This window comes from Rattus norvegicus, chromosome 10, assembly GCF_036323735.1.
Source record: "Rattus norvegicus strain BN/NHsdMcwi chromosome 10, GRCr8, whole genome shotgun sequence".
NCBI lineage: Eukaryota > Metazoa > Chordata > Mammalia > Rodentia > Muridae > Rattus > Rattus norvegicus.
This window is the reverse complement of record NC_086028.1, coordinates 68,302,581-68,322,220: the sequence shown is the minus strand read 5'-3', so window position 1 is coordinate 68,322,220 and position 19,640 is coordinate 68,302,581. Positions and strand designations below refer to the sequence as shown.

The 19,640-nt window shown below is 48.1% G+C and overlaps 1 protein-coding gene across 5 annotated transcripts; it reads left to right on the top strand.

The window, feature by feature from the left end:
- Positions 1–218: 218 nt before the first annotated feature.
- On the top strand, positions 219–18,871 carry Rad51d (RAD51 paralog D). Of its 5 annotated transcripts, none has more exons than XM_017597307.3 (10): positions 219–521; positions 793–854; positions 1,044–1,162; positions 6,982–7,063; positions 7,431–7,565; positions 8,075–8,170; positions 11,062–11,152; positions 11,253–11,323; positions 12,555–12,722; positions 18,363–18,871. In XM_017597307.3, exons 1-10 carry the CDS (start codon positions 440–442, stop codon positions 18,372–18,374), a joined length of 918 nt encoding a protein of 305 aa, XP_017452796.1. In that variant the 5' UTR covers positions 219–439; the 3' UTR covers positions 18,375–18,871.
- The last annotated feature ends 769 nt before the right edge of the window (positions 18,872–19,640 follow it).

Sequence of the window (19,640 nt, the reverse complement as noted above, 5' to 3'; positions counted from 1 at the left end):
GTGTGTATGTGTGTGTGTATCTGTGTCTGTGTCTATGCGTGTGCGTGTGTGTGTGTGTGTGTGTGTGTGTGTGTGTGTGTGTGTGTTAGCATGTGTGTTAGCAGTGAGTGACCAGCGCAGCTCTGCAGCTTGCATGGGGCTGCCGCGTTTGCCCTCGTGGTCAGCAGATGGCGCTGCAGGCCTGGCCCACAAAAGACGCTCCAGACGCGGAACCCGGAAGCCTCGGCCGGGAGGGGGCGGGCCCAGGGCGCCGGAGTCCGAGGAGTTGGAAAGGGTTCCTGTCCCTCACCACGACCTGCATCCTTTTCCCGCCCCCTCGTCCCTCGCTAGCACGGGAGGACCTTTTCCTTAAGTGGAACTGAGGAATGCCTAGAGTGGGGGACTCGGCGGGCGCCCACGTGACAGACAGCCCCCAGGGCGTCCTGGGTTTGCAGGGAATATGGGCATGCTCAGGGCAGGGCTGTGCCCGGGCCTCACCGAGGAGATCGTCCAGCTTCTGAGGGGCCGAAAGATCAAAACAGGTGACCTCATGGGCACAACCCCGGGGGTCTCGATACACGTATGGGGCTTTTTGCTCTAACCGGAGGGTTACTGGGGAAGCTGCTTCGCGGGAGCCGAGGTAGAGGATTTTACTGAGTGCTGGGCCCCTTGCCGGGTCCTGCATTAGGGCCTGCGTGCAGATTGGAAGTAGAATAAGACCTTAATCCCATTTCATAACTGAGGAAAAGGCAAGCAAGGCAAGGCTAAGCCATTCCGGTTGCGAATCAGTTGCACTTGCTGCTCTCTTTCCAGTGGCAGACCTGGCAGCTGCTGACTTGGAGGAGGTAGCCCAGAAGTGTGGTCTGTCCTACAAGGTGAGCTCGCGATTGGCAAACTCCACTCCAACCGGTCTTCCAGAGCTGCTCCCCACTCTGCAGGATCGGAGTTCCTAGGAATTGTTAAAGGGGGGTGTGTGTGACTCTAGACCTGAAGTGCTCTGCGGAGCAGCTGCTCTTAGGGGCAGTCTGATCGATCTGGAACCTGAGTGTCCGCCCTATTGGCAGGCCCTGGTTGCCCTGAGGAGAGTGTTGCTGGCGCAGTTCTCGGCTTTCCCCTTAAATGGTGCAGATCTCTATGAGGAACTGAAGACTTCCACTGCCATCCTGTCCACCGGCATCGGAAGGTTTGTATGCGAACCTGGACAAGGTGAAAGCAGAGCCTCGTGCTGAGGCTACAGAGGACGGGGCCAGTGAGGGCCACCTGGAGCTGTAGAGGAATCTGCAGGCATGCAGACTCCTGAGGTTTTTTTCCTTAAGAGTAAAACTATAGGGCTTCTATTCTTTTTTTTTTTTTTTTTTTTTTAAGATTTTATTTATTTCGTGTATGTGAGTACACTGTTGCTGTCTTCAGACACACCAGAAGAGGGCATCAGATCACTCTATAGATGGTAGTGAGCCACCATGTGGTTGCTGGGAATTGAACTCAGGACCTCTGGAAAAGCAGACAGTGCTCTTAACCTCTGAGCCATCTCTCCAGCCCAACTATAGAGTTTCTTAGCCTCAACACTATTGATACTTGAGGGGCAACTAATTATTTGCTGAGATAGAGCGTCCTGTGCATTGAGAGACATTTAGCAGCATCCCTACTCTCTAGGCACCAGATGGCAAGATGCCCCCAGTTACAACAATCAAAAACTGTCTCCAGATGTGACTCAGTATCTCCTACAAGCTAACTTTCCCCAGGGAAAAGCCACTGTCCTATAACAAAAGATGTCATTAATATCCCATTATTCAGTAGAGCCCGTGATAAAGAGCCCAGAATAAAGCAAGTGAGACCTGGGCAGAATTGAGTTCCTGGGAGTTAGCACTTTTGCGCTGACCCTAGGCCAGTGGTTTTCAACCTTCCTAATGCTGTGACCCTGTAATCCAGTTCCTCATGTTGTGATGACCCCCAACCATAAAATTATTGCCTTGCTACTTCCTAACTGTAATTTTTGCTACTGTTGTAAATCATAGTGTAAATATCTAATAAGCAAGATCTGCCACCCCTGTGAAAGGGTTGAACAATCCTCAAAGGGATTGTGACCCACTGGTTGAGAAACTGCCACCCTAGGTTATGGATGTTAGAAATGATTGACCTCCCTTGTGGTTAGCCTAAGAAAGGGGCCAGGAGAGGTGAGCCCAGGGTTATCTAATCCAGAACCTTGTTGCCTTTGCCATATGAGGCAGCAGTGGGGAATGGGTATGGCTCTCTGAAATGAGCAGTTACATTGTGCCCTGTTGTTCCGGTTGGGAAAGAGTTGGAAGACAACTGGCATTTTCTGGCCAAGCGTGTCTGACCTCTCTCCCTGCCTGTTTGTGCAGAGTTTGATGAATAACACTGCCATCACAAAGGTCTTCGGATTGGTCTGGCCCTTGTTTCCATAACACATTCTCTTGGCAAGGTCCGCACAGTCTGGTGCTTGCTTTCATTGGTTGGGGGTCTGTGTTTGTAATCCATCAAGCGTTGGCTGAGTGCCTACTGGGTGCCAGACACATGCAGATGCTCTTTGTAGGAGTGGGGCTCAGTGTCTTACCTTAATTCCAGCGGACTGTTCTGAGGTCTACTTGGAGGTGAGAGGCCACTGTGAAAGCATTTGTAAGCTATGGGGCATGGCTGTGCAGGACACAGGAGAGGCCAAGCAGGGATCTGGTGCTGCTGGTTTGGGGTGTGTAAGTCTGATCCAGGGTTTGTAACCGTGGAAGATATGTTGAAGGAGAGACGTGAGAAGAGACTTACTGTGAGATCGGGTGTAGATTTGAAGAGTCAAAGGTGGTGGTTTGCTGGGATGGAGAGTTGGTTCAGTGGTTAAGAGCACTGACTGCTTTGCCAGAATTTCCTGAGTTCAATTCCCAGCAAACGCATGATGGTGGCTCACAACCATCTGTAATGAGATCCAATACCCTCTTCTGGTATGTCTGAAGAGAATGACACTGTGTTCACATACATATGTAAATAAATCTTTTTTTTTTTAAAGGTGGTTTGCTAGATTTTAGACTTTGCTCCAGTGTGTTGTGCCTACCTAGTAGATGTAACTCTGAAGCTTTGGAGGCTGTAGGCCAAGTTAGTGAAACTTGCGATTAGCACGCATTAGACCTATTAAACAGGGTCCTGTGTTGTGGGCTTTCTTGGAGTGCTGAGGTGAAGTGTAAATCTTTGCAGGGTGGTCGAGCACACGGGGAGGGGGGATGCGGTAGATGGGGTGTGGGGCGGGGGATCCATCTCTGTTGGAAGAAGGTTTTTAGGAAACATGGGGCGAGGTGTCTGAATGAGTGACTGAAGAATAGCTGATGGGAAATTTAGTGGGAAAGGTGGGGAGAAGTCCCAGAGACCTCTGCCTTCTAGGCAGTCCTGTCGTGGTAGGGGCTCAGCTCCGGAAGCAGGAGGAGGAGTCAGGGGTGGAAATGCTAGTGAAAGTCCTTTAGGAGGCAGTTTTGGAAGTGCTTTATGGAGGCGGGGCTTCAGCCCAGTGCCCTCAGCCCAGTATGCAGCTGATTTTTTTATTTTTTATTTTTTTAAGATTTTATTTTTGCTGGGCATGATCCCAGCACTTGGAAGGCAGAGGGAGACAGATCTCTACGAGTTCAAGGCCAACCTGGTATTAGGAACCAAATTGAAGTCTTCTTCAAGAGTAGCAAGTAGTCTTAGCTGCTGAAGCCATCTCCAGCCCCACCCCCTGTGTGATGGGTTCTCTGTTTTTGCTTTGTTTTTTTTCCAAGGCAGAGTATCTCTGTGTAGCCCTGGCTGTCCTGGAACTCACTTTGTAGACTAGGCTGGCCTCAAACTCAGAGATCTGCCTGCTTCTGCCTCTGCCTCTGCCTCTACCCCTGCCCCTGCCCCTGCCTCTGCCCCTACACCCCCCCCCCCCAGGCTGGCCTCAAACTCAGAGATCTGCCTGCCTCTGCCCCTGCCCCTGCCTCTGCCTCTGCCCCTGCCCCCCCTCCCCCAGGCTGGCCTCAAACTCAGAGATCTGCCTGCCTCTGCCTCTGCCCCTGCCCCTGCCCCTGCCTCTGCCCCTGCCCCCCCCCCACCCCAGGCTGGCCTCAAACTCAGAGATCTGCCTGCCTCTGCCTCTGCCCCTGCCCCTGCCCCTGTCTCTGCCTCTGCACCCCCCCCCCCCCAGTGCTAGAATTAAAGGTGTGCACCACTACAACCTGTCATGTGATGGGTTCTTAACTGGAGTCAAAACCAGTGTTTCATTCTTCCCCATGACTATTTGCAAAGTGTAAAAAAAAAAAAAAAGAAATAGTCACTCTTGAGTCCTGCCAATAGAACTTTTATTTAATCCAGCAAGGACAGTGTTTTCCAAATTTGTCTGCAGACCTGAGTCACCGAGGAGGGGATACAAGCAGTCTTTTGATGTTTTTTTGATGCTCCTGGTGACTCCAGACAATTACTGATAGAGGCTACTTTTTGAAAACTCCTCTGGAAGCTGGGTGCAGGGCTGTGTGCCTAGTCCCGGCTGCTAAGAGGCTGAGATAGGAAGATTATCTGATGCCAGGAGTTCAAGGTTAGCCTGAGTTAAGACCCCATGTCCCTCTGTCTTTCTCTCTGTGTGCATATGTATCTGTTCATGTACATGTAGACATGGATGTCAAATGACAGCAGATGTTATTCCTTAGGGACCATGTTTATTTATAGTTCTTATTTTCATGTGTTTGAGTATTTTGGCTGTGTGTCTATCTGCGTGCCACATTCATTCCCAGTGCCCTTGAAAGTCAGAAGAGGGTATCAGACGTTGTCATTGCCCCCCCCCCCCCATAACTGGAGCTACAGAGGGTTATTAACTGCAATGTTGAGTGCTGGGAATTGAACCCTGGTCCTCTGTAAGAGCAGGGTGAGTGCTCTTAACCCCTGAACCATCTGTCTAGCCTTCATACTTTGTTTTTGATGCAGGGCCTGGGACTAGTTAAATAGCTTAGGTTCTCTGGCCAGTGAGCCTCAGGGAATCCCCTGCCTCAGCATTCCCACCACTGGGATCATAAATGCACACCACTGCCTTTAATCCCAGCAGTGCCGAGGCCAAGGCAGGCAGATCTCTGAGTGTGAGGCCAGCCTGGTCTACAGAGTGAGTTCCAGGACAACCCTATCCCAAAAGATCAAAAAATAAAATAGAATAAAATTAAAAAAAATAAATAAAAAGATAAGTGTACACCACCACAGCTGGCTTCTTTTCCTTTTAAATTTTATTTTAATTAGCATGAATATGTACCTGTGTGTGCACATGTATGCAGGGGCCTGTAGAGACTAGAGGTAGCAGATACCCTGGGTAGTGGTGAGCCAACTGCTCAGCCACCTCTCCAGCCAGCCACTCACACTCAGCTTTTTATGTAGGTTCTGGGGATCAAGCTAAGGTTCCCCATGCTTGCTAGACAAGCGCTGTTATTGACTGAGCCATTACGTCAGAGCAGAATCTCTGACCGTGTTGCTGATGCAGTTGCTCTGGCCCCACCTTGAGAGAACAGGCTGAGAGGAGCTGCTGTGATGGAACTGGGCTTCCCGTGTCTCCAGGAGAATGGGATTCAGGAGAAGCTGAGGCTGGAGACTTACTAAGTAGATGCTTATTAAACAGACACAGAGTATACCATGTTCGAAGAAGCCACAGGGCGGTTGGTATATGAACCGGAGCGTGTTGACTGGCAGGAACCTGTGACTGCTGTGTTAGAATAGGTAGAGTAGTGACTGACTGCTGCTTGTCATATGCTGATAGGTTATAGTTGGCCATCAGGGACCTCTTCAGAGGCCCACAGTCCATGATTGGTAATGCCGAGTCAGAGAGAGGCATGGTCAGGCATTGGTCCAGGCTGCAACAGAAATTCAGTTCCTGTCCTCTGGAGCATGGAGGGCAGTGACCTGCTTCATGGTGGTTCAGGGGCAGAACTGGGGTTAGGAAGTGGGCATGCTTTGAGGTTCATCTCAAAGCTTCCACAGCTAGGGTTTTGACAGTCAAAGCACTGGTCCTTCTCTTCAGTAACATTTCCTGGCTGCCTTCAGGGGATTTTCAGCTTTGTGCTAATACTGGAGATGATATAACAGGGGTAAAGGCCCCAGAGTGTTCCTACCAGATGAGGGAGGCAGACAAACACAAGCAAATAAAAAATAATTACAAACTCCCAGAACTAATAAACGAGTTTAGCAAGGTCTGGGAATACAAGATCAACACATAAAAATCAATTGCATTTCTTTGAATTCACGATGAACACGTGAAAACTGAAATTAAAAAGGCAGCACCATTTGCTGCTGCGTCTAAGAAAGTGAAATATTCGGGTCTAAACCGACAAAGCCCGTGTAGAATTTGTGTGCTGTAAATTAGAAATGCTGATGACGACGATCAAAGGTGACCCAGATAAATGCAGAGACGGTCTGGTCTGTGTTCATGGATTACAAGACTCTACATTAGTGAGTGCCAACTTTCCCCAGCCTCTTTCTCTTTTCTTCCTTGACACTAGAGGCTGAACTCTGGGCTTTGCTTATGCTAAGCAAGCACTCCACCATCACCTTTAAGCTGTTTCTCCAAAAAAAACAAAAAACAAAAAAACAAAACCAACACACACATACACACACACACACACACACACACACACACACACACACACACACACACATATATGGATGAAGTGGAGTTACGGAGGGAGGTAGATGGTCACGCATTGGTATAGCTTGTAGCACAAAATTCAGACCTGGTCCTGTGCAGATCATGCATGCATGCATGCATGCATACATACATACATACATGCATGCATGCATACATACATACATACATGCATACATACGTATTGGTTTTTTGTTCGTTTGTTTATTGGAGCCAGGGTCTCATGTCGCTGTTGACCTCACCTCCCTGATGGCGGGATCAAAGGCATATGACACCCTGCCTGGTTTACTTCCCTACTTTATCTTCATGTTGAATGAAGTTTCTTCTCTCTTCTCTCTGACCACCCCCATCCTCTCCTCTTCTGCTGTCAGCCTGGACAAACTACTTGATGCTGGCCTCTATACTGGGGAGCTGACTGAAATTGTGGGTGGCCCAGGTAGTGGCAAAACTCAGGTACTCATGGGTCCAAGGGGGGGAGTGTTGGGGGGGTGGGTGCATTGTCCTGGATTCCTTGGGGAGGGGGAGGGTTGGGAGAGGTGGGTGTATTGTCCTGAATTCCTTGGGGTTGGGAGAGGTGGTACATTGTCCTGGATTCCTTGGAAGGGGGAAGGGTTGGGGGAAGGGGGTGGATTGTTCTGGATTCCTGGGGGGGGGGGTACTTGCAGGTGTCCTTGCCTGTTTTGAGGTCAGAACAGACCAGATGGGTGCTGAGAATGGGTATGGCCTTGGCAAGTGTATGTTGTTGGAATCTGGGCAGGATGTGATGGGGAGCTGCCTAGTGGCCCTCCCTCTTCTCCAGCGCCCCATCTTGTCTCTGAAGGTGTGTCTCTGTGTGGCTGCAAATGTGGCCCACAGCCTGCAACAGAATGTACTGTATGTGGATTCCAATGGAGGAATGACAGCGTCCCGCCTCCTCCAGCTACTACAAGCTAGAACCCAAGATGAGGAGAAACAGGTAGGGGGCAGGGTGGCTGGGGTCCTAAAAATCCTGGTGCTAGGAGACCTCATGACCCTGTACATTGTACGGGGGACCCTGTACACTGCCTGGGTCTCATTTTCGCTTTGAACCTGGAGGTTTTCTGCATTCTTAAAGCTGCTCATGTTAATGTCACCATCCCAGCCTGGCTGCCACCCACACTGACTCTCCAGGGACTTTAAGGCCTTGCGTACCTTAAATCAGAGCAAGCAAACACCTAGCATCTGTGTTTCCAGCCCATTTCTTGGGCATGGCAGGCATCACTAATCAATCATATCCATCCTTCCTGCTGAATTCCGAGTGTCTTACAGCTCAGCACCCAGGTAGTCACCACTGTGAGATCCAGCCCATTAGGCAAAATCCATTTGCCATTCTGGATGCCAGCACTGTGTCTAAGTGCCTCTTTGTCCTTTCAGCTTTATGATTACTCTTTATGGTTTTCCGGGATTCCCCTCTCCAAGTTCCTGCTTCTCTCTCTCACCCCTCAGGCAAGTGCTCTCCAGAGGATACAGGTGGTGCATTCATTTGACATCTTCCAGATGTTAGACATGCTGCAGGACCTTAGGGGCACCATGGCCCAGCAGGTGAGCTTGCTGATCTGCCTGTTTCTGCTCTACCCAGATAGCCAGGTGTCGCCTGTATGGGGCAGGTGTCTAACCACAGACTATATTTGGCGTGCATGTGTCCACTGAGAGTAACATCTCCAGCGGTGTTTGCACATGCACACCCTTAACCCCTAGAGGGAATTCCTTGGCACTTAATTCATGTGCTTCCTTGTTACAGCCTCACCAGCCCTGGACAGCAGTGAGCTTCTCAAGTCCAGGGTTATGTTGTCTTCACTTTTACTCACTGAAATCAACTAGAAAAACTTTTGTGCTAGGTGTCGGGTCGAATGACTTTAATCTCAGTGCCCAAGGAGGTAGAGGCAGGTCTCTGTGAGTTCGAGGCCAGCCTGGTCTACAGAGTGAGTTCCAGGGCAGCCAAGGACTACATGGAGAAACCCAGTCTCAAAACCAACCAAACTAACCAACCAAAAAAACCTCACAAACATTGTGTGTGTGTGTGTGTGTGTGTGTGTGTGTGTGTGAGAGAGAGAGAGAGAGAGAGAGAGAGAGAGAGAGAGAGAGAGAGAGAGAGATGGGGGTCTCACTATGTAGCTCTGGCTGGTTGGGGACTTACAAAGATCTCCCTGCCGTGTCTCCTGAGTGCTGAGATTAAAGGTATATACTTCACCATATCTGACTAGGAGGCTTGACTCCTGAGACAATCTGATTGTCCTTTGTGAGACTGGAGGTTGGCACTGCGTCCAGCGTCTGATTCTCCTGCTCTTCCCCTCAGAATTGGCAAATGGCTGCTGTAGTCCCAAACATTTTGTACACATCCACTTAGATTCCATAGTCAAGCAACTAAGTGATAAATGTTTTTATTTTTTTTAATTATCTCTTCCCTTTTATTAAGAAGAGAAACATACTCTAGGACTGCTAGTAGGCTCCCTCTTCTTACATTCAGTTAGCCAGGTTTCTTTTGTTGTTTGCTTGTTTTTAACTGTAATAATAAGGACCTTTATCCATAGATAAAGGCACTTGCTGCTAATTCTTACAACCCAGGTTTGAGTCCCAGGACCCTCATGGTAGAAGGAAAGAACGGACTTCTTCAGGTTGTCCACAGACTCCAAATGTTGTATCATGAGTGTATGTTCATGTGCACAAACAAACAAACAAACATTTTTTATTATGATGCTAGGGATCTAATCCAGGATATGTGTTAGGCAAATATATACTGAGGTACTCCTCCAGACAAAGTTGGCCAAAAACAAGTCATCTCTATAGGTATCTTGAACCAGGGGCTGGGCTTATCACTGATGTCAGGAGATCTCTACCCAGTACCTGAACATGTTCAGACTAATGTGTAGAAGAAAAAAAGAAGGAGATTTTAAATGGCATTTGGCTGATTTGTTGTTGTTGTTACTATTGTTTGTTTGTTTTTCTTTTTCTTTTTTTTTTTCTTTTTTTCGGAGCTGGAGACCGAACCCAGGGCCTTGCGCTTCCTAGGCAAGCGCTCTACCACTGAGCTAAATCCCCAACCCCCCTGTTTGTTTTTTTAATTTAAAACTTGTTCTAAGGCTTTTAAATTCTATCCTATATGTATGAATGTATATGCCTGGTGCCCTTGGAGGCCAGAAGAGGGCATTTGATTCCACTGGAACTGGAGTGACGGAAGGTTGTGAACTATCGTGTGGGCACTGAAAATCAAACTCAGGTTTTCTCCAAGAGCAGCAAAGGACTTGCTGTGCCATTCAACAGGACACGGGTGATGGGGGCCTAAGCTGGATGGTTTTACCCTCTCCCTTTTCTGCCATCCCAGTAATGGGCGAAGAGTTGGAGGCTGAGTGATTGACACAGTCCCGGGCTGGAATTAAGGCACACAGAATGCAGAACAGAAATGCAAATAGCCAAGGCTCTGGCCAGTGGGCAGTGGAAACCACACAACACGCATAGCAGAGTCAGGATCTGAGAAGTAAGGGAGGGAGTGAAGGGAGCGTGGAAGACAGCATGGATCCAGAGAAGCTGCGACAGTGCTCACGAGTGTGTAGCCTCAGATTAGTGTCTGAGAAATGGCATCGGACTCTTAGAGAAACAGCTGGCTTCATCTGGAGCCATGGTAGCTATGGGCGAGGAGGGCTTAGGAGGCTAGATCTAGGGATGGAAATACGAAGAAGTCTAAAGGCTAAGGGTGTCGCTCAGTGGTAGGATGCTGGCCAGCATGCCCCAGGCCCTGGGCTCCTTCTCGGAGAGCATCAGTCTTCAGCAAAAGCAGCTTGGGAGCTTGAAGTGGAAGTAAGCAGCACTGAGGGGATTCAGAAAAGAAGGGGTTAACAGTACCCTGGGCATGTGGATTCCTGAATGAGTGTTTGTAGTGTCCTGACTTAAACCCTCTCTGTCTACTCAATTTACTGGAGTCTGTTAGACTTATGAATGGGTTGAGGGAGGCCTGCCCGTACAGCTGTATTTGGTTGGAAAAAGTTTATGACCGACTTCTTTTTTTTTAATCTGAAGGTTAACCTTTTGGTTTGGTTGTTTGGTTTGGGGATTTTTTTTTTTTTTTTTTTTTTTTTTTGAGACAGCTTCTTAGTATAGCCCTGGCCATCCTGGAACTCAGATGTGTCTCTGCCTCCCAAGTGCTAGGATTAAAGGCGTGTACCACCATCTCAGTCTAAACTTCAGGCTGTGTTCGAGCATGCGTGTGTGCGTGAGGGGCAGGCCAACTCTCTGATGTTGGTTCTCTCTTTCCACCTTTCCTTGGGTTCTAGGAATCACCCCACATCCTCAACCCCCACCCCAGGTTCTCTGGCCTTGCTGCAATCTACAATCTGCTGAGCCATCCCACTGGCCTCCGCCTTCTAATAGAGGAGCTTGCCCAGGGCAGGCCCTAGAGGTCATTGGTTGGTGATACTTCCTTTTTCCCATTCCTACAGGCGACAGCTTCTTCAGGCACTGTGAAGGTTGTGATTGTGGATTCTGTCACTGCAGTGGTCGCCCCACTTCTGGGAGGTCAGCAGAGGGAAGGTGAGGAACGGGAGGAGAGCCTGGGGACAGGATGGGGCCTTAACCTCCCAGCCCTGTCCCTTGGCCCTCTGCTGTCCCTCCTGTTTGTTCCTTTCCCCAGGCCTGGCCTTGATGATGCAGCTGGCCCGAGAGCTCAAGATCCTGGCTCGGGACCTGGGTGTGGCAGTGGTGGTAATTTCTAGCTCTCTGTTTCTCTTAAAAGTCAGTTTGGAACTTAATAGCCCTTAAGAGGACAGAACACTGAACCCAGGTCAGAAAGGTGTTACTACCTTGCCTTTTGGTGTGTGTGTGTGTGTGTGTGTGTGTGTGTTTACTTGGCTTTTTGAGACAGGGTTTCTTTGTGCAGCTCTGGCTGTCTTGAAACTTGTTCTGTAGACCAGGCTGGTTTGAAACTCAGAAATCCTCCTGCCTCTGACTCCCAAGTGCTGGGATTAAAGGCATGTGCCACTACCAGCTTTGAAAAAAAAAAAGTTTAAAAAGGAAGTTTGGGGGCCCCAACCACTTGTAACTCCAGCTCCAGGAGACCCAGTGCCCTCTTCTTGAGACGGGTCTCTCTACATAACCCTGACTGTCCTAGAACTCCCTCTGTAGACCAGGCTGGCCTTGAACTCACAGAGATTCACCTGTTCCTTCGTCCCGAGTGCTGGAATTAAAGGAGTATAATTATTGTGTCAGGGCTGCCTGTACCTTAGCGTATGTTCTTGACACAATGTCTTACTAGGCTTTCAGGCTGGCCTCAAATCCCTAGACTGCTCCTGAGGGGCTGAGGAGCCAGGACTACAGACACACAATTCCATGTACTTTAAATATCTACCTCGCCCAGTTTTGAGGAAATGTTATACTAATTTGTGCACCTACAAGCAGTGGAAAAGGACCAGGGTCCTGGGCCTCCATCTACTGTCTTCTGGGTGTTTGTGGGTACTTTGGGGGTCAGTCTCTGGCATAGAAAGTATGGAAGGAGCCATAGTTGCTATGCGTTTGGGTGCCTCGGTGGGTAACCTGCTTAAGACTAGTCCCAGGCTGGGACTCCTCATCCAAAACTTTCTCTCTTCCCCATACCCAAACACACTCCAGACCCAAAGGGCTGGCTACACTGTTCTCAGGATGCCAGTGACATGCACAAGTGACATGCACAAGTGACATGCACAATTACAATACTGGCTCTACTTTAGGAAGGAGTAAGTAAAGAAGGTCCCCATGTCCCACACTTGATGTCAGGCCTAACGCACTGAGGCTTGGTGGAAAGTCGAGTGCAGGTCAGGAAACCTAGGTTGTAGTTCTAGATTCAACTATAAGTTATACCACTAGGGAGAATCATAAGTCAGACTTCCTGTCTGTAAAAGGAAGCTGGAGGAACAGGTGTCCCTGGTACCCCATCATGGATCTATGTCTGTTTCTGCAGGTAACCAACCACTTGACTCGAGACAGGGACAGTAGAAGATTCAAACCTGCCCTTGGACGCTCCTGGAGCTTTGTGCCCAGTACCCGGATTCTCCTGGAAGTCTTTGAGGGAGCTGGAACACTAGGCCGCAGCCAACGCACAGTACGTCTGATCAAGTCTCCCCGCCAGGTGAGCCAAACCAAGGGGATGCCAGAGATCTTGGGCCCTGGTGAGAGTGGTTTCCATGCCCACATGTATCTCACTGAAGGAATCTTTGATGCAGAAACCCTGAAACAAAAGCCAACCACGTAGATTGCTTAATTCTGCCTACCCCTCTCCTATCTCTTCTTCTAGCCAACGGGTCTGCAGGAGGTGATAGACATTGGGACATTGGGGACTGAGGAGCAGAGCCCAGAATTGCCTGGCAAACAGACGTGACACAGTTGACTGGGAAAGGGACAGTCTCAAGGCCCTCACAGCTTTCCTTCCCAGGCAGCTGCTGTCCGCTGCCACATGAGACCCGGCAGTGCAGATGTCTCAGGCTCATCAGAAGACAAGCCTCAGTTCCCTTAGCTTCACTGTTTGGGATCTCTGGAGCCATTGGCCAGAGGTTGCTGCAGTAGGAGAGGCCTAGAAGTCCATCGGGGTCTCAAGTTGCCTTTGGATCCACTGAATGTCTCCAGTGTGGGTTAATGTCAACCTAGCTTGAGGCCTCACTGAAGAAGCACAGTACTACCTACATGAATAGCTTCGTGGTCCTGTGTGTCACCATTGGCTCCTAAACCCATCCCTCACACAGTAATTGAGCAGGAAGCCTTTGCTCCCCCATCCCCCATTCATTTTGGCCTCTGTTTTCCCATCTGCAAGATGGCACTTCCTTAGTCTGGGAGTTACTCAGTAGAAACAACCTCCAAAATGTAAACCTCTTTATGCTTGTCCTACTCTTAAAATATGTAAACAAGGAGGCCCTCTGAGCCCTGAAGCCACCTGATTTCCCCCAAGGTTGTTTTTCAGTTTCTGCAGTGGGACTCCCAGAGAATGAGAGTGCTTCCTTCCCTGCTTGCTGACTGGGTTTCACACACCTGCATACCTCACCCTGATAGGTGAGACCATAGCTCGCTGCTGTCCCAGGGATATAATTTATCAGGGAGGAAGGATATGACCTGCTCCCAGTGAGCCAGACACTTGTTTCATATGCATGGTGCCCTGTGGGGTGCTTCCTCAGTATAGAGTAACCAGAGGTGCTGAACCATGGCCTAACCCATAAACAGACACAGGAGAATTTGCACAGTAAATAGAGCCAGCTGGGAAAATTGATGCCGGCGTAAATAATACATGGCAAATCTAGTCTTTTATACAGAAATTCATTGCTGGTGGCTCTAAGATGTAGTATAATTACACCTCTCATCCTGCCAGCTGTACCACAGCCTCGTGTCTTAGTGAATAAAATAACCCTCTGTCTGTTACCAACACTGTGGCCATCCATCTGAGAGTCATAACTCTGGCTGAAAGGGGAGGATGGGACCAGGGAATGGAAAATAAAAGGCAGGGAGAAATGATCTGGATTGTTTATGAAGCAAGAGTTTTTACAGGAAGGTCATGCTTGGTTAGAGAGCCTGTTGTACAATTACTCGTGTCTTAGCTGAAGGAAAGAGGAAACACAGTTACAAGACCTGATATTTAGGGCCAGTGGGATGGCTCAGCAAATAAAGATGCTTGCCGCCAAGCCTGACACCCAAGTTCAATCCCAGGGTCCTACATAAGGGAAAGAGAGATGTGACTCTTGTAAGTTGTCCTCCGACAGTCCATATATACTATGGCCTATCTGTACCCCCTCCCACATGATAATAAAAAAATCTAATAAAGAAGAAAATAAGACTTTATAGGTGATGGGTTTAGCAAGGGTAGAAATAGGTCTGAAGGATGGGGAATGAATGACAAAGAGGTGTGGAGTGTCTGTGTGAACGACAAAGTGGGTGGGCTTAAACTCTCACACTGTCTTCCATGGGAGACACCAGTCTTTGGTATCTACACCATGACTGGTTGGTTGGTGGGTTCCTGTAACCCTAGTGAGAAAGAATACATTAAACTAGGGAAAGCAAATCAGGCCACTCCTGATGGCACCAAATTAGTCAAGGGCACTCGTGGAATGTTTCAGTGTCTTAGTGTGGCTTTGCCGGGAACCACTTTGAGTTAGGGGCCCTGGTATTCAAGGAGGAGCCTGGTTGCCTGCTCTGCCCTGTATCCTGCCTGTGGTGAGTTCAAGTGCTTCGTGCGTGACTGAGAACTGTAAAACTACAGTATGAGAGACCCATAAGGATCATTTAGTCTGGATACACACACACACACCCCACAGTGGGTTGTTCCATGTGCTAAGCAAAGCTTCTACCACTGAGATGCACATTGAGCTCCCATACCATTTTGTTAAGAGAAGGAACCCAAGGCTTTAAATGTGACAGTTCCAAGCGGCAGAACTGAAGGCCTCCTGTGTCTGTTCTTCTCTCGTTCTTTCTGCATTTGTGGGAGTGTGTGAGTGAGTGGCTTTAATGCATTTTAGAGATATCAAAGGGCGGCCTAGGGGTATATATCAGTGGTAGAATGCTTGTCTAGCACAGGCAAGACTCTAGATTTGATCCTCAGAACTAGAAAAAGTTAAGAGAGCGATGTAGGACTGTTTCTCTCTTGATGTAGATGGCCATTAGGTCCCTACAGTCTTTCATCTTTCACCGTGATACAAGGAGGTCATTGTGTGTCTGTTTGAAATTAGACAAAATTAACGTTAAATGCCTACTATGCGATAGCACTTGATGGTCTTAAGTTAGGAAGTTGAGCTTTCCTGACAAGGTTAAAAAAAACACACCATGTATTATTGAGGTTGCGTTCCCTAGCAAGTAACACAACCCCACTTAGGCATCAATGATAAGGAAGGTTACTCATCCCTGAGAATGTGATACCAAGGTTGGTCGATGGCAGTGGCCCAGTGTGGAGAAGCCGTGGCTTTTCCTTCTCCGTCCTCTCTTCTCTGTTAGTTTTATCTTCAAGCTTGTTGCCTTCATTAAAACCTGGCTGTAGCCACTGTAAACATTAGGCCATAGAAGACAATATCTACGAGCAGGGAAGGGCTCATCTCCTTGTGTCCTTTGAAGAACAAGGAAAACTCAGAGCTTCCTAATGACTATATCCCATTGGTGCAGAACTGCCTCAAGTGATTGATGTGTCTGGTTTCAGTAGTGGAAAAGGAAAGGTGCCTATCTCAGTTAAGGTTTGCCTTGCTGTGATACCATGTCCAAGTCAACTCTTATAAAGGACAACATTTAATTGGGGCTGGCTCACAGTTTCAGAGGTTCAGTCCATTATCATCATGGTGGGAAGAATGGCAACCTGCAAGCTGACACGGTGCTGGAGGAGCCAAGAGTTCTATGTTGTTTTTTTTTTTTGTTTGTTTGTTTTTGTTTTTGGAGCTGGGGACTGAACCCAGGGCCTTTCGCTTGCTAGGCAAGCGCTCTACCACTGAGCTAAATCCCCAACCCCGAATTCTATGTTTTGACCTTAGGGCAGCGAGAAGGAGGGTCTCTTTACTGCACTGGATGGAGCTTGAGCATAGGATCTCAAAGCCCACCCCAACAGTGACACACTTCATCCAGTAGGGCCACAACTATTCCAACAAGGCCACATACCTCCTAATAGTGCCACTCCCTGTGGGCCAGGCATTCAAACACTGTGGGGCCAAGCCTATTCAAACTACCACAGTGCCTCAGTGGTAGTCTTAGGAGCAACCAAGAAACAGCCATAGAGTTGGGGCTCAGGCTCAGCTTTTTTGGAAGCACCTACTGTGGTCCTACTAGGGAGAGACTATGTGGAGGAATTAGACAGTGGGTGGGCTTGTGTGTGTGCTCAGTACCTTAGCGTAGGACTCACTGTGGACCTAGGACAAGCTGAGTGGTTCTGGGAATCTCTTCATTTTATAGACTAAATGGTTGGGGTTTTAGGACATGTTAAGTGACAGCATGGGAGTCTAAACTTGAATGCATTCGATGCCAGACCTTCTTTTCTCAACCTCTTGCTGCTGTCAGCTGAAAATATGTAAATATTTTAACAAAATTCTTTTTCCTATTTTGCCCCAGCAGTGGAGGCTACGTCTCTCAACTCCCTTTCAGCTGAGCTCACCATAAAAATGTTAGATCACAGATTCGCTTTTTCAGCTCTTTCTGGTGTCCCCCAGGGAAGACAGAATGACAAACACTCCAGAGAAGGCAGACAGTATGTGTGTGAAAGAGAGCCGAAAGGGTTAGAGGGGAAGAAAGCTGGATGAAAAACAGCAGGCTCTGCGCATGCCTGAGACAGGGAGAGCCAGGAGGAGATAAGCAGATATATGCAGAGCCTGCTAGGCTTTTGCTGTATTCTGGCTTGGAGGTGTCTGGGTAGAGAGTTTCAGCTGTCCAGTTCTTTGTGTTGGTTATGTGTATGTATAGTTAAAATTATAAATATGTTTACTTCTATATTACATATATGTGTGTATACATTGAACACCACATGGTGGTGGTTTGAGTAAGAATGGGCCCCATAGGCTCATAGATTTGAGTGCTTAGTCATTAGTGAGTGACACTTCTTGAGAAGGAATAGGAGGTGTGGTGGTGTTGGAGGGAGTGTGTTTCTGGGAGGAGGCTCTGAAGTCTCAAAATCACAAGCCAGGCCCACTTTCCCTCTCTTCCTGCTGCCTGTGGTTCCAGATGTTCCAGAAATAGGTTCCACCTATTTCTCTAGCACCATGTCTGCCTGTGTACTGCCAAGCTCCCCACCATGATAATAGACTAAACCTCTGAAACATTAAGCCAGCCCCAATTAAATGTCTTCTAAGAGTCCCCTTGATCATAGTATCTTCCCAGCAATAGAACAGAGACCAAGACATACGTACACACATACACACATACGATTTTTTATTTTTAATTTTTTGGAGGACGGGTGTCTGACCCAGTGAGACCTTGACTCTTCAGGTCTCTTGCTTTAGCCTCCAAAGTGCTCGGATTGTAGGTCTGTGTCTGTTCAGCTGGCTTTGCTTGTTCACTTGCTTGTTTTATTAATTTTATCTTTTAAGAGATTTATTTATTTCATGTATATGAGTGTTTTGCCTGCATGTAGATATGTGCACCATGTGTGTGCCTGGTACTTGTGGAGGCCAGAGGAAAGTGTTGGATCCTCCAGAACTAGAGTTACAGGTAGTTGTGAGCCATCATATAGGTGTAGGAGACTAAACCCAGATCCTCCACAAGATCAACAAGTGCTCTTAATTGCTGAGCCATCCTTCCAGTCCCTTAGTGTTAATAAGAGCAAGGGCAAGGAATATTACCAGTCAGGTGTTGTTCAGTAGTAGAGCACTGTCTAGCATGTCTAAGGTCCTGGTTTTAATGGCTAATGAACCAGCTCTGCACACACAGAAAGACATTCACCACTAATGCCTCTCTCTCTCTCTCTCTCTCTCTCTCTCTCTCTCGCTCCCCCCCCCCCGTGTGTGTGTGTGTGTGTGTGTGTGTGTGTGTGTGTGTGTGTGTATCTTTTACTCTCAAGTGCTGAGATTAAAGGTGTGTGCCCTCAAGGCTGGAGAGATGGCTCAGTGGTTAAGAGCACTGGCTGCTCTTTCAGAGGTCCTGAGTTCAAATCCCACCAACCATATGGTGGCTCATAACCATGTGTAATGAGATCTGATGCCCTCTTCTGGTGTGTCTGAACACAGCTAACAGTGTACTTATAAGTAAACCTTTTTTTAAAAAAAAAAGAAAGGTGTGCTCTCAGCAGCTAGGAACAGAGATCACTTGCCTTTTGCCTCCCCAGTACTGGAATTAAAAGCATGCACCACCATACCTGGCTGATTTTATGGAGTGTCAGATCCTGAGATGGTCGAGTGCCCCGTGACTGGTGATTTAAGACTTTGGAATCAAGGAAAGACCCAGGTTTAGTAGCCTGCTGCACTCCTCCTGGCAGAGTCCCTTGGACAAGATAATGTGTTTGTTTTACTGGTAGAACTCTATGCTATATGGAGTTACATTTTCCTTATTGGTAAAATGTGTATCTCAGGGGGGTTAAACAGATGATTTATGGAAAGTGCCTTTCACAGAGAGACTGGCACATAGTAGGTGCTCAATCACTATTAGTTCTTCTGGCGCCTGCCAGAAGTAACAGAAATCAGGGCACTAGGACTTTGAAACCTTGCTGCTACTAATAAAAGAAATAATGTGATTTATTTTTTCAGTGCTGTTTGGGGGAAAGGCGTGTGCTTCATAAATATGTATTGGAAAGTACTTAGCAAATGAGTAGAAATAATAAAAATATGTCAAAGGAAACAGCTCCTATAAATATGTCACTTGGTAGACAAATTAGTGTTTTATTACTACTAAATACTATTGCTCGCTGAAAAGGATTTCAGATTACTCGCACAATGGGTACATTATTGAATGCCTCTGCGGAAGGGCACGATAAAGATGAAAAATTGTGAAGGTGATAACGCCTAAGGTGGAGAAAGGAGGGGTGTGGGTAAAGGAGCTCCCAGGCCTCGCTCCAGTGATCTGCCCATTATTTAGCAGCACTCGGATGATTTAGCCCTAATATGGACCGGAGGATCCTGGGAAAACGATTTCCATCAGATGAATTCAGGCCCTGGTTATCACGTTCGAAGGGGGAGGGGGTGGGGCTAGGGGGGTGGGGCTGGGGGGGGTAGGGGCGGGGGATGGGGTAAGTACACTTCCTTTCAAAACTGGGCACTCTGCTTTGAGTTAAGTTGACCCCCCCCCCCAAAAAAAAATCCTAGGTCTGGATCTCCTCTCACTTCTGTTTTGGACCTATTACATATCTGTGTCTTTAATTCATATCGGGAGATGGACAGTGTGGTGAAGAACGTGGGCCTTCAGCACGGCGCTCAGACCCATTTCAGAAACACAAGAGGCTGGACACTGTTGGCCCGTCAAGGGAACAGGGACCAGAGAGGGAAGGGAGAAGATGATATACGTATATATACACACACACATACACACCTTTGTGGAAGAAAAAGCCCCAAGAGAAGCAGAGACCATAGGGAACTGCAAGGAAGCAAAGTTGCAGAGATAGGCAGGCAGG

Excerpts from the sequence above, each read along its gene's own strand:
- Rad51d (XM_063269086.1), top strand. The coding sequence starts at position 440 with ATGGGCATGCTCAGGGCAGGGCTGTGCCCGGGCCTCACCGAGGAGATC. Across the intron at positions 1,163-6,981 it reads CTGTCCACCGGCATCGGAAG|CCTGGACAAACTACTTGATG; the intron begins GTTTGTATGCGA and ends TTCTGCTGTCAG. Across the intron at positions 11,153-11,252 it reads GGGAGGTCAGCAGAGGGAAG|GCCTGGCCTTGATGATGCAG; the intron begins GTGAGGAACGGG and ends TCCTTTCCCCAG.